Consider the following 13,981-nt stretch of genomic DNA (forward strand, 5'->3'; position numbering starts at 1 on the left):
AGCACCTGACAACAATAAATTTGAAAGTAAACCTAACAACATTGCTAGAAAGAGCTCTCATTCTATCACTGCAACACGCCGTGGTGAGTTTACAGTCAGTATGTCATCCGATAAGTATACTGCTAACATATATGATGTTTCATCAATGTTAGATGGCAAAATAGTAGTGGTTGATGATAGAAACTCCAAGATGAAGGTATTTTCGCCAGACCATAAACTTCATTCTAGCCTCTCTTTGGCATATTTACCTGGACACGTGACATGTATTAATGATGACATGATTGCCATGACAGTAGGTAATGAAATTTTGTACTTCAAGTTGAAAGGTACGAAACTATTACAGATGTCGCATAAATTACCTCTAAAAGGGGAAATAACCGGAATGGTGAAAAATGTCAATACGTTAGCTGTGACGTATGAAATGTACGGCAGCCAATCAAGGATCGGAATTATAAATTCAAAAGGAACCGAAAAAGAACTCAACAAAAACGAGCAAACCCCTACTTCACCAATGGAAAGATGGGGTCGGATAGCAATTTTTAAAAATAACCGCGATTCAACACTTCATGTAGTTGTACTGGAGGACGATTCAGGGACTCTAGGTTGTTTTGACAACAAAGGAAAAAGAGCATGGACATGTCTAATCCCGCAAGCCGGAAGTTGGCAAGGAGGCGTTTCTACAAAGATGGGTGGCATTGCCGCTGTGGCGGATGTTATCCTGGTTACCGATATCATAAACCACGTGATCCACGTCGTGACGGAAAGCGGGAAATATGGCGGTATTCTGCTTGACCAAACTGATGGACTTCATAGACCATACGCTATCTGCTATAACACTACTAAACGGTTACTATATGTCTCACAATTAAGGAGCGCCAATGTGAACATATTCAACGTCAAATGAATTACATTGATGCAAGTTCGACTTACTTAACCGTACACGCTAAATAATAGAGTTACAGCGTGGTCATTACAATAGTAAAATACACAGACAACATAACTACAGCGTGAACACAACAATAGTAAAATACACAGACAACATAACTACAGTGTGAACACAACAATAGTAAGGTACGCAGACAACTACAGCGTGAACACAACAATAGTAAGATACGCAGACAACATAACTACAGCGTGAACACAACAATAGTAAAATACACAGACAACATAACTACAGCGTGAACACAACAATAGTAAAATACACAGACAACATAACTACAGCGTCAACACAACAATAGTAAAATACACAGACAACATAACTACAGCGTGAACACAACTATAGTAAAATATACAGACAACATAACTACAGTGTGAACACAACAATAGTAAAATACACAGATAACTACATCGTGAACACAACAATAGTAAGATACACAAACAACATAACTACAGCGTGAACATAACAATAGTAAAATGCACAGACAACATAACTACAGCGTGAACACAACAATAGTAAAATACACAGACAACATAACTACAGCGTGAACACAACAATAGTAAAATACACAGACAACATAACTACAGCGTGAACACAACAATAGTAAAATACACAGACAACATAACTACAGCGTGAACACAACGATAGTAAAATACACAGACAACATAACTACAGCGTGAACACAACAATAGTAAAATACACAGACAACATAACTACAGCGTGAACACAACAATAGTAAGATACGCAGACAACTACAGCGTGAACACAACAATAGTAAGATACGCAGACAACATAACTACAGCGTGAACACAACAATAGTAAGATACGCAGACAACTACAGTGTGAACACAACAATAGTAAGATACGCAGACAACTACAGTGTGAACACAACAATAGTAAGATACGCAGACAACTACAGCGTGAACACAACAATAGTAAGATACGCAGACAACTACAGCGTGAACACAACAATAGTAAAATACACAAACTACAGCGTGAACACAAAAATAGTAAAATACGCAGACAACATAACTACAGCGTGAACATAACAATAGTAAAATACACAGACAACATAACTACAGCGTGAACACAACAATAGTAAAATACGCAGACAACATAACTACAGCGTGAACACAACAATAGTAAAATACACAGACAACATAACTACATTTGCCCACCATACATCTTGCTGCCATACCGACTATAAGAACATTAAAACCACTGTTCAATACTTATATTTACATCGTCTTAAGATTTTCGTCAACTTAGAAAACAAATAAACCAACATAAAAAAAATCCCGCCTTTTTTAATGTCACGAGACCCACTGGGTGTTATCGCCTGAGGCACTGGGTGTTATAGCCTGAGGCACTGGGTGTTATAGGCGTATGGTGGCAACTGCCTCTTAGCATTGTGTCAAAGGGGAAATGCAGAGCAAATATGAATATAGACATTTAAACGGTATATCTTATATTATTATGAAACTTACGCAAAGCTCAACTTTTACACTAGAGGTCCAGGCAACATCAACAAATAAGAAATATATATAAAGGAAAAACAAACAAATGTTTGATCCATTTGGTTCTCATTCTTTAATAGTTATTATCAGTGACATATAATCTACTATCAGCTATTCCCATGATAAAACTTGTATAAGCTCACTGGCATAAGCTATCAAGACGTGTATGTATATATAGGACACATAATTCATTATCTTTGCAGCCTTCATCTCCGTCATACAGACTCTGGATTCCACAATGCAATTATGGTTGTCGTTACGAATGTTATATAAAGCAGATCCCCGTGTAAACTTCTGTAAACTATCAACATCGTGTTATAAATCACCCAGCTAGACTTGGAGTGTCTCGGAGCAGAGATACTAAAGCTACACCAGATACAGTGACACAGCTATATCGATATACTCAATGGTAGTTCGGATAGTGTGAACGTTATTTATCAATGAATCAGACGTTTTAGAAATATAACAATATATGTGATAGCCTATCGCTTTGATTCGTGTATCATCGCCACGTCGACATGCTCATATCATATTGCTATGTACCAAGGAACAACTTAACCACAACACACAAATCGCGATATGCATTGTGATCAATAGTTAATATCGAGTAGACAACATTCCTATTTGTAATACTACGTTGAAATAACCTGTTCTTTTCATTATGCTTAAGGTAGATGAAATTATTAATCCATGTCAATAAGTACGTATTGTCAAACTCCTCATTTTCAATTCATCTTAATTCATATTCACAATGTATACTTTATATCCAGGTCGATGTCGGCCATACTTTCTTTTGCGATGGCATCAAACATCTCGTTTTGCGCGACAGTGAAAACATTCTTCCAATCACCCACGTCACCTGAAATTACAAAATTTAAAAACATATATACACATGATCAATTACAACGCAGAAAACAAATGTTGACATGAAGTGCCGCCAGATTCCTTATATCAATTAGGGGAGAAGTAACTATTTGACCTTCGCCTCTCAGAATGTTGGGCATCTATCAAGACATCAGACTGAGCAATTTTGACAAAATTTTGATATGTTATTGTTTCGTTGGTTTATGTTTTAGTTTACAGATCAAATGAATTGATCATGACATAAATCCGAAAGAAGATCTAAAAGCAAAAGGCGCTTACCTTTCCTATAAAATGGATTATTTCCACCGATTCCCATTTTTAGCTCCTCCTTGCTTTTCTTCGCTCTAGACATGGAACTGAATTGGCATTTATCCGTCACTTCGTCAAGGAATTCCGGATCCTGTTTTGATCCAAGATGTTCAGCGATTTTCTGGACACAGCCTCGTAAATCCTGAAGAAATAGACAAAAAGATGGACCATCTGAACTATTTGCTGAACAACAAAACTACAAATAACCGTCGACCATTGATCATTGTTAACTGATACAATTTGTACAGGTTAAAACGTTTTGCAGTTTCACAAGCACGTTAATCTTTATTCCTCTGGAGATAACTATTTCAGTTTTTCGGCATAGCCGTATAATATTCTTTTGGCCCCGGATATGACGCGACAGGTAGCGTTACTGGTCAAGATTAAGTATGTGATTGGTCAATATAGCGGTAAATGCAAAATGCAGATTTGCATTTAAAATCGAAACAAAGTTAAAATTGAATGGAAGCTGAATAAGTGGATGTATATTTTTAAATGGCACATAAATAAAATTATATTCATGATTCAAATGCATTCTTATTATCACAAAAAATGATTCAAACTGATATAATTTTGTTATCAGTGCTGAAACGCATTAGTTCGTTAATTCATTTCACCAGTAGTTTTGCATTATAACCACTGGCATTAAAACTATGCCGTTTATCTTTTTTAACGATATTTCTTGTTTAAAATAAGTTTCTCTATAATATAAACATCATTATGCAATTATCTACTAGATGTAAAATATAGGGAGGATAAGGATTTATAATCCAATTTCATCAATCCTGCAATTTGGAGTAGTATTGTTTTGAAGTGATACCTTTTTCATATCCTCGAATGCAATGAAAAGTATGGGTATTTCTGGATGTGTCTTCTTGAAGTCCAACCATGCTTTTACGTGTTCATACCAGGAATTATATGGCACTTTGTACATGAAAGGAAATTATTTAAGATGGTGCTCATAATGAAACCAACATATAATAACGGAATTAACGTTAGAATCGTGAATATTCATTAAAAATTAAATGGCTACTCAAAGCCTGAGTTAATGTAATCCACATTCAAAGAATCAAAAAGGAAACAAATCCTTAACCATGCATCAATTTTAATAAACACTTTTTTTAAAGCAAAACTATACTGTTTCTTTGATAATAAGTTTAACGAAAATCCACTCATAATGAACATTGAACTGCAATCTCGTTCATCTTACTTTTTTCTTTCATGTATGATTCTATGAAATGCTCCCAGGACGTTTCGTATCCGTTTAACACAACTGCATTCAGGTTTTTCATAAAGTAATACATAGACACGGCTGTATCTTTGGGATTCCGGTAGACATAAACCATTTTAGATTGATGGTCTATCAAAGTCTGGGGAACATGCTGAGGAAACATGTGTGTAGTATGCACCCTAGGCGACTCCAAGTTGTCGTGGGTTTCCACGGGCTCAAACTCCAGTGCCAGAGTCTTGTTAGGGTAGTGTTCTGCCTTCCCAGTCACTAGCATGTGCATAATTTCAAAAGTCCAGTGTGTGCCTAAAAGACGGCGTATCGCAGAAAAAAAAGTAACATGTCACGATGTCAAAGTGATGGGAAGTAAGTACGTAATATACAAGTTGATAGCTTCTAGAATTTTATCTTATCAAACCGTGGACTAGTAACTCTTTGCTGCTTACTATCCGGCTATGCAGTTAACATACTGACTTAACAATACATTCTTTCAAAACGGCGTCAAATCTAAAGCGTTCATCCCCCCCCCCCCCCCCCCCCCCCCCCCCCCCCCTCTCTCCCTCCCCGATAGATTGGGTAGTGAGTTAACAGACAGGGCCTTAAAGTAGTAAGATTTGTGCATTTACACGAGTCAGTATGAAACTTTATATAACTATTATTGTAAGACAGTTACAACATATAATCAATCAAGCTATCAAAATTAGGAAGATTTATTGCATGATTGTGAATCAATGTGTATATGGAATATTATAACTAGTCTGATCATTGTGTATGTAACTATCAAAGTTGACATTAAATTCATCAAATTGTAGCTACATTTTGTATATATTGAACTCGTTAAAAAAACAGTAGCCGTCATAAATAAACATCCAAAGTTGCACGTGCATTATTTAAATCAATTCCACTTTCAGCTCAGTTGATTTCGAGATTTACATCACTACTTTTGTATTAATTCCATTTCAAAGGCCTTTCCTAATCAAATTCAATACAACAAACCAGTGATTGATTAATCAAATGTGATTATGAAAATAAGGTCATACATTTCATATGAATATACCTGTTTTTGGAAAGGTATCAAGCAGCACATCGCCATCTTTGTATTTTAAGCTTTTTATAGCTTCCAAATGACCCTTCACGTCACCTATGACATTTTGGGGGAAGTAAATACCATCGTAATATTTTAAGTAAAGGGTCGCCCCACCAGCATCTTTCATCTGTCGCATTTCCATAGCTAGTCCGTATGTGGTCGCTTTATAGTCTGCAAAACAACAATGTATTGACCGTAAGTTTCAACAATGTACACCGGACATCCGGTTATGTGAAACTTTACTTCTAACAGACCTTAATTTTGACATAGTATCTAGCATCTGGTGTCCAAGGCCGCAAAATGGGCGTCATGCACCGTACAGACTCTGACATTTACACTAATATAAAATACTTACATTATACTTATGTCGTCAAGTTCAGTACATACTCTGACATTTGCACTTTTGGTTTATATTATTTGAGACCTATTTAGATCCATGGTTATTAAAGGACGTTCATGGTTTTGGAGGTGGAGGACAGCTAGACTACCCATGGGAATACCACTAGCCAACTACACCACGTGGGTTTCGAACTCGCAGCCCAGATATGGAAGGCTAGTGATAAAGTGTCGGGAACCATTAAGAACTCGGCCTCCGCGGAGCCATGGCATTTACAGCAATTTTAAATACTTACACTAAACTTATACCGCCATGTTCCGTACAGACTCTGACATTTACACTAATATAAGATACTTACACTAAACTTATACCGCCATGTTCCCTACAGACTCTGACATTTACACTAATATAAGATACTTACACTATACTTATACCGCCATGTTCTGTACAGACTCTGACATTTACACTAATATAAGATACTTACACTAAACTTATACCGCCATGTTCTGTACAGACCCTGACATTTACACTAATATAAGATACTTACACTATACTTATACCGCCATGTTCCTGTACAGACTCTGACATTTACACTAATATAAGATACTTACACTAAACTTATACCGTCATGTTCTGTACAGACTCTGACATTTACACTAATATAAGATACTTACACTAAACTTATACCGTCATGTTCTGTACAGACTCTGACATTTACACTTATATAAGATACTTACACTAAACTTATACCGTCATGTTCTGTACAGACTCTGACATTTACATTAATATAAGATACTTACACTAAACTTATACCGCCATGTTCCGTACAGACTCTGACATTTACACTAATATAAGATACTTACACTAAACTTATACCGCCTTGTTTTGTGTAGATTGGCTTGATAATAATATTATTGATGACATTTTTACAGATAACAGTTTTTTCAAATAAATGTTCCGATGTCCTAGCTAACCTCATAACTACATTTACATATTACAATCGACCATTCTTCTTGTCGGTGTATATTTTGACATATCTAGAACAGTATTACTCCGTACAAGTATATTTTACTACAATGTTTATACAATAATGACATAAGTAAACACCTTCGTGCCAAGATAAATATGTTCGAGAAGTCGATTTGCCATCTTCCCTTTTCGTTAAAATCAGTTGAATTCGCACGGAAATGTTTCAGCGTATTAAATAGTGGTGATGCACATTACTTGCCCTTTCATACCAACATATTGGATCGTTAATTATTATTGAATTATTTTTTAAAAATCATTGTCAAAAGTACATGGTCATTTTCTATCCAAATAAACAATAACAACGTGCTAATACATAATGTTATACATCATCAAGACACACAACACACGTGATAACAATAATGTCAGTGAAATAATACCTACAGCTGCTATCATCATCATCATCATCATCATCATCATCAAACTTTATTTCCTCCCAAAGGAGATAAGTGGAATACAACAAAATCGACAGAAAAAAAGGGAATATCAAAATAAGTGAAGAGTTCATTTAGCGCGCTAACGACGAATCGAGCCGCCTTCATAAGGAAGCGATTCCTGCAAATGCCATCATCAAATGGAATGTTCTTACTAGCGCCTAGTAGGACTTGAACAAATGATACGTTGTTCTCGCATGTCACGATGTTGAAAACACGTAGGCCAAAATCGTTCAGAATATCTTGTACTGTAGGAAAAGTTCACGTGACTCCCTGAAGTGGGGGCAGATGGAGCTGCTATGCACGATGACATCGCTGAAGGGCTGGTTGCACAAGACACACACTGCACTAACATGGCTTGAGGTCAATGTTGCACATAACGATCTGGGTGTCTGGTAGAGATTCCGTAAGTATGTTTTAATATTAAATGCATTTATACATCAAAGTTATACCAACACTACTCATGAAAGATGAAATAATTTACTTACCACCCTTACCGAGTCCCGCCCGAGTTTATGCGTTTAGTGTTCCCGTTACGATAATTTGATATGACGCACAGTCGACCTGTCTGTGTTATGACCCCGTCCTAGATTGTGCCCTCTTCACAGAAATGTCACGTTTACACAGGAGACATTACCGGCTGAGATTTACTTATAAGGATATTAACTATGTGTTATTTAAAGTAACAAATCTTTATTGACCTTGTCGATCGGATGATAAAATTCGAACTTGAAAATCAAGGACGTTCCATATCAGCTGCTAACCCTCAATATTTGCTTACAACTTAACCAGCAGCTTACAGCTAAGCTGTATGAAAAGCGTGATTATTATTAAACATTAATTTCCCATTTCTAGATAATACTCGCTTGTCCTTCAGTGATTACATGTCCCGGTCAATTTGGTCTTCAAGTTTCCATCAATGACATATGTCGACTACTGACATTAACAACACAAGGTTTCGAGAAATGCAAGAGGATCAATGTCATGGGGAGGTTTTGTGGTAGACAATGGGATCTAAATTGTACATATTCTGTTTCCTTATACGACCCGAAGTCACACGTGCTGGAAGTCTGTTGACATGTCTAGCGGTTCCGTGATCACCACCATAGTTCCCATGCCGACAATGTGACTTATATCGTATTTGACCAATATTTGTATGGCGAATGTAGTCGGTGAAGACAAAGACGCTTGCCCCTTAGGAACATATTGTCTTAACTTCCCTTGTATTTTCGTATGTTTGCTGTCGTTTTATCGATTTTGAGTTATAATTATGATTTTGGTGATACACTGTCTTCAGTGCCAACTAATCTAAATCTTAAACTGAAGCTGACAGCAACAGGCACTAATGCTTGGTGGGCACAGCATAATTACTTTGGTCAAGCGCGTTCGTGTCCCTCATTAAGAACACATGAACGATAATACAAAAAATATGCATAATTCGCCACTATTTGTTGTCTCAGTTGCATACGCACTAGGTAGGTTAAACGTCATGGTCCCCTTTCTCTTAGTTCTTGGGATTATACATGGCGCAGACGGCGTTCATATCAAGTCTGAAGGTAAGGCAGTGTCAATGAATATGTTAGGAAGGGGAAATAACAGAAAGATCAGAAAACATATGAATAACAAACTAGGAACCCCTTAATGGATATTGTGTCCAATATAAAATTCCACTAGCGGATCCGGGGGGAGCGTTATTTGATATTTTAAAGTTAATAAACATTGCCAATATTTCATAAGAAGTGTAATTTTTTTTATAAACAGTTTAATATAAAGTTTCCTGAAACTAAATGAATGAAGATAATTAAAAAAAAGATTACCATGTAGACCCTTTAAATGACCAAAGCAGTTGATATGATGTTAAACAACAGAAAACCAAACAAAACCAGCCTTTTTTTGATAGAAAATCTTTTGTTTCTACATATTACAGCGTCAGTCCTCAAAATATAAAAGGTATATCGCTGAACGAACAGCTTTACAGAGATAAACTCAGACTTAAAGTTAAAAGCTTCACGCGCCACGCGCGGAAAATAATTCAGTACTTACAACCATGGTAAGGAAATAACTGCCGAAACATTGTTTTCCAGCACATTTCTTTAAAAAAAAACAACAAAAAAACAAAACAAATAAAAATACAAAAAAAAAACAACTCACAAGATTGCTCTTTTTCAACTGTCACAGTCAGTGAAATATCATTTTGGAGCTGATACCGTTATCTCAATAAGCACATTTAAATCCACCGAGACCCTTTTTATATAAATTCTCTAGGTATACATGTATATACATAGATAAGGGATATGATTGATACGTTTTCCTGGGCTGTATCACAGACGCGTTCTACTATCTAAAATAATGCTCTAGAAATGGCAGCTTTTACAGGTATATCATGTAAACTATAAATCATTGTGATATTACGTCTTACATTGGCCGAGATATTTTAGTTTTATACCTGCATTTCAGTGTATCACATCGAGTAAAGTGAAATATCTTTTGTGGAAATAATTTCGGGTCCAATTCATGCTGCAACTTTCTTTATAAATACATTGTACAATATTTCTACATAATGGAACACACAACATGGGCCATACTTATTATTACGGTAATCGTTTCTTTAACCCACGGATCTATGAGGCAACGTAACCTGAATACTATGGAACAATGTGCTCAACAATTTGATATCTTACGAGAAAATAACCGACGAAACTTCGCTTTCCAGCTGGAAGATATCTACAGCGCATTGTCTAATTTGGTAAACAATGCCGACGAAGAGATAGCTCTGTACAATATTGTGGATGAACAATTAACATCAATTGCGCCTTGGAATATATTACACATTACACCGGACGATACTGAGGGAATAGACAATGTGACGTCACAACTGAATGACGTAAACTCGGCCCTGACTCGTTCCCGATCTCGAGAGGAAAGTAACACATGTATCAGTTTACCGCGGATTAGTCGTCAAGAACGCCGCCATTTAAGTAAGAGATGGCGTTTGAGATGGAAACCGAGAAGATCCCCGCGTCGACTAGACGGTGAGTATAGCAAGCAATCATTTCTGTTTAAATGCTTTAAAATGTAATTCTTGACATTATGTACACACTTCAACCGATTCACTAAACATATGATATTTGATCAATTGATCGTGTAATAGCTACCGTACATGAATAACTTGAAAACACATATTACACAAAATATAAACTGCAATTTGTCCGGCAATGTCCATAAATGTAACTATAGTGAAACTGAAGTAATTAAAACAGTGATTTATAAAGCCAGCATCAGTTCCAGAGAAAAGCAAAAACATAACGCGTCCTCCCAAAACACACATACATACTTCGCATGCAGGAGAAGCCGTTCTTAGATGAGTAAACTGTAAACTAAATGTACTTGTTGATAGGTCGTTAAAGAAATAAAAACCAAACCAAATATAATTTTTTCAATAGAAAAACGTCTACCATGCCACATTTGACTAACTGTTATAATATCGTGCGGATTAATGTGTTTAGATATGAAGATATACTGTTTACCCATGGGAACACATGCGGATTAATGTATTTAGATATGAAGATATACTGTTTACCCATGGGAACACATGCGGATTAATGACTTGAGTTTAGATATGAAGATATACTGTTTACCCATGGGAACACATGCGGATTAATGACTTGAGTTTAGATATGCAGATATACTGTTTACCCATGGAAACACATGCGGATTAATTACTTGAGTTTAGATATGCAGATATACTGTTTACCCATGGGAACACATGCGGATTAATGACTTGAGTTTAGATGTGAAGATATACTGTTTACCCATGGGAACACATGCAAGACATAAAGGTAATACCCATGAAAATGTAAACTAGAGAAAACAATTCATTTATAGAAAAACGCCTACTATAAAACATTTTACCAAATACAAGTATATCAGATTGTGTGGACGACATGTATTAAAACATTTTTTTTCTGTACAGGAACGCATGCACGTCAAGTAAAATACAGGAATCTGTGCGCGACTGAAATATGCCATATCAGTGGCTTTGCTGTTTTACCTAATGGTGAGCTGGTGGCCGCCGATAGCTATAACTATGATATATACATCTACACCCCGAACCAGGATTATCCAAAGAGAACCATCAAGCTCGCCCCGCTTGCCCTCGGGGATGTTGTTTACTTCAATGATTGGATCGTTCACGTCCATGTCAGACTTGTAAATCAACAGATGGCCTGGCTGGCCCTGAATTTACTGGATTATACCAGTTATTTGATAGAAAGCGACGATCAAAGTTCTCGGAGATGGGATGTTCACAGTATGTGCGAGGCGACTGATTCAGAAACGGAACCGGAAACTCGAATTGACCCATGTGCAGACCCGGGCCATTTCCAACACAGGACAACGGATCAGTTTGGGTTTACTTATGGCGCGGCGTACAGTGAACATATAGACGCCGTTGCTCCGAACTGTACTCGATATCCGTCCATTGCGAGCGGAAGGTACGATTATATGGTCCGGGATATGGTGAGATTTGACAGAAATATGCTATATGTACGAACGGATTCTCGAGGTCATCGGAAGTCATCCTCGAATAACTTGCACGTGTTTGAATTATTTAATCTGATTAACAATGCCAATTAGGCAGACATTTAGTTAGACCAGAAGGGTGTTGGAAACAAAAATATTAATTCACATCAGTCAACGCTGTAAACTTTTTACAGAATGATTATTAAAAAACAGATACAAATATATAGATGTATCTAACAATTCTTTAATTGGTTATATCTGGTGATGTTGTACCAGGGACGTATATATATATGGTGATATTGTACCGGGGACGTATATATATCTGGTGATGTTGTACCAGGGACGTATATATATCTGGTGATGTTGTACCAGGGACGTATATATATCTGGTGATGTTGTACCAGGGACGTATATATATCTGGTGATGTTGTACCAGGGACGTATATATATATCTGGTGATGTTGTACCAGGGACGTATATATATATCTGGTGATGTTGTACCGGGGACGTATATGTATCTGGCGATGTTGTACCAGGGACGTATATGTATCTGGTGATGTTGTACCAGGGACGTATATATATCTGGTGATGTTGTACCAGGGACGTATATATATCTGGTGATGTTGTACCAGGGACGTATATATATATTTTAGTATTATACTGTACATACGTACATCATAACTACTATATTATAACCAATATATTAATCTGCAATGCTAATAATTACTTAAAAACAAACATGTCCCACATTGAATGACGTCATTTCATGTCCAATGCTTGTGTAACAGAGTGCATGATTAAGTAAATCTAAATCACTGCCTCCGCTTGAACCCGGGACCTCTGGCTTACTAGTCCTACACACAACCGATCGGAGCAAAAGAGAAGATCTCTCGAGCCGAGCGGTATATTGCGGCTAGTATTTACCAGGGTAACACTTGTTGGACACAAAATTAAGTTGTTATTGATTTTCTTTGATAAATACAATTTTTATGAAAGCGTTTCAAAGTAAAAATAAATGAGCAATTTCATCCCGTTTTGTATTTTATGATGAAGTAGTTTTTCGTAGTAATATCTTTGATAGCTACTTAAACAAATACACAATAGACAGTACGAAACGTATCTTTTAATGAGTTATATTTGATCTTTTAAGGTTTCTGATATATATTGTTTACATATGAATGCAACTCGATTGCAGATTTAAAAAAATCCTATATGAATCAGATGAAGGTGAAAAAAAAAAAAAAAACATTTTCATTTTTTCTTATTTGACCAATCAGAGCACTGTTTATGAAAACAACAATGGGAAAAATTAAGATGTACATATAGCTCTCCGTCATGCTAAATGACGTCATACTTAATGGATAGTACGTTGTTTTGAGTGGCTATACTGGCGATTCGAAAACCAAATCTTATGTTCTAATACTAATGGTGGAGGGGGTTGTATGTATTTGTGCATATTACCCTAGAATTGAATTCATGTGTCTGTATGCGGTTCTGTAAATGGGGTACAGTGTTAAGTAAGAAGATTTATCATTTAAGAGCCTATATATGAGCACAAATAAAGAGAGAGAGAGAGAGAGAGAGAGAGAGAGAGAGAGAGAGAGAGAGAGAGAGAAACAATGACGGTTAAATCAATATTAACTATTTTTGTTTAATTTATTCAATAAAATACCATCATTTAGTAGTGTACTTTTTGTTCATGTGTCTGCATTATAATGCCT

General features: G+C 36.4%; 2 protein-coding genes across 2 annotated transcripts; one reads left to right on the forward strand and one right to left on the reverse strand.

Annotated features, from left to right (window-relative positions):
• Positions 1-2,503: 2,503 nt before the first annotated feature.
• On the reverse strand, positions 2,504-8,311 carry LOC117317893 (sulfotransferase 1A2-like). Its single transcript, XM_033872864.1, has 6 exons — positions 8,228-8,311; positions 5,913-6,113; positions 4,838-5,161; positions 4,448-4,551; positions 3,598-3,769; positions 2,504-3,313 (listed from the first exon to the last, which is right to left on the reverse strand). Exons 2-6 carry the CDS (start codon positions 6,082-6,084, stop codon positions 3,201-3,203), a joined length of 885 nt encoding a protein of 294 aa, XP_033728755.1. The 5' UTR covers positions 6,085-6,113; positions 8,228-8,311; the 3' UTR covers positions 2,504-3,200.
• A 1,965-nt stretch (positions 8,312-10,276) lies between these two features.
• LOC117318092 lies at positions 10,277-12,632 on the forward strand. The gene is made up of 2 exons (XM_033873091.1): positions 10,277-10,771; positions 11,713-12,632. The coding sequence occupies exons 1-2, from the start codon at positions 10,300-10,302 to the stop codon at positions 12,372-12,374; spliced, it is 1,134 nt and encodes a 377-aa protein (XP_033728982.1). The 5' UTR covers positions 10,277-10,299; the 3' UTR covers positions 12,375-12,632.
• Positions 12,633-13,981: the final 1,349 nt, after the last annotated feature.

This window comes from Pecten maximus, chromosome 19 (genome assembly GCF_902652985.1).
Source record: "Pecten maximus chromosome 19, xPecMax1.1, whole genome shotgun sequence".
NCBI lineage: Eukaryota > Metazoa > Mollusca > Bivalvia > Pectinida > Pectinidae > Pecten > Pecten maximus.

Excerpts from the sequence above, each read along its gene's own strand:
- LOC117317893 (XM_033872864.1), bottom strand. The coding sequence starts at position 6,084 with ATGGAAATGCGACAGATGAAAGATGCTGGTGGGGCGACCCTTTACTTA. Across the intron at positions 3,770-4,447 it reads CATTCGAGGATATGAAAAAG|GATTTACGAGGCTGTGTCCA; the intron begins GTATCACTTCAA and ends CTATTTCTTCAG. Across the intron at positions 3,314-3,597 it reads TAATCCATTTTATAGGAAAG|GTGACGTGGGTGATTGGAAG; the intron begins GTAAGCGCCTTT and ends TTGTAATTTCAG.
- LOC117318092 (XM_033873091.1), top strand. The coding sequence starts at position 10,300 with ATGGAACACACAACATGGGCCATACTTATTATTACGGTAATCGTTTCT. Across the intron at positions 10,772-11,712 it reads ATCCCCGCGTCGACTAGACG|GAACGCATGCACGTCAAGTA; the intron begins GTGAGTATAGCA and ends TTTTCTGTACAG.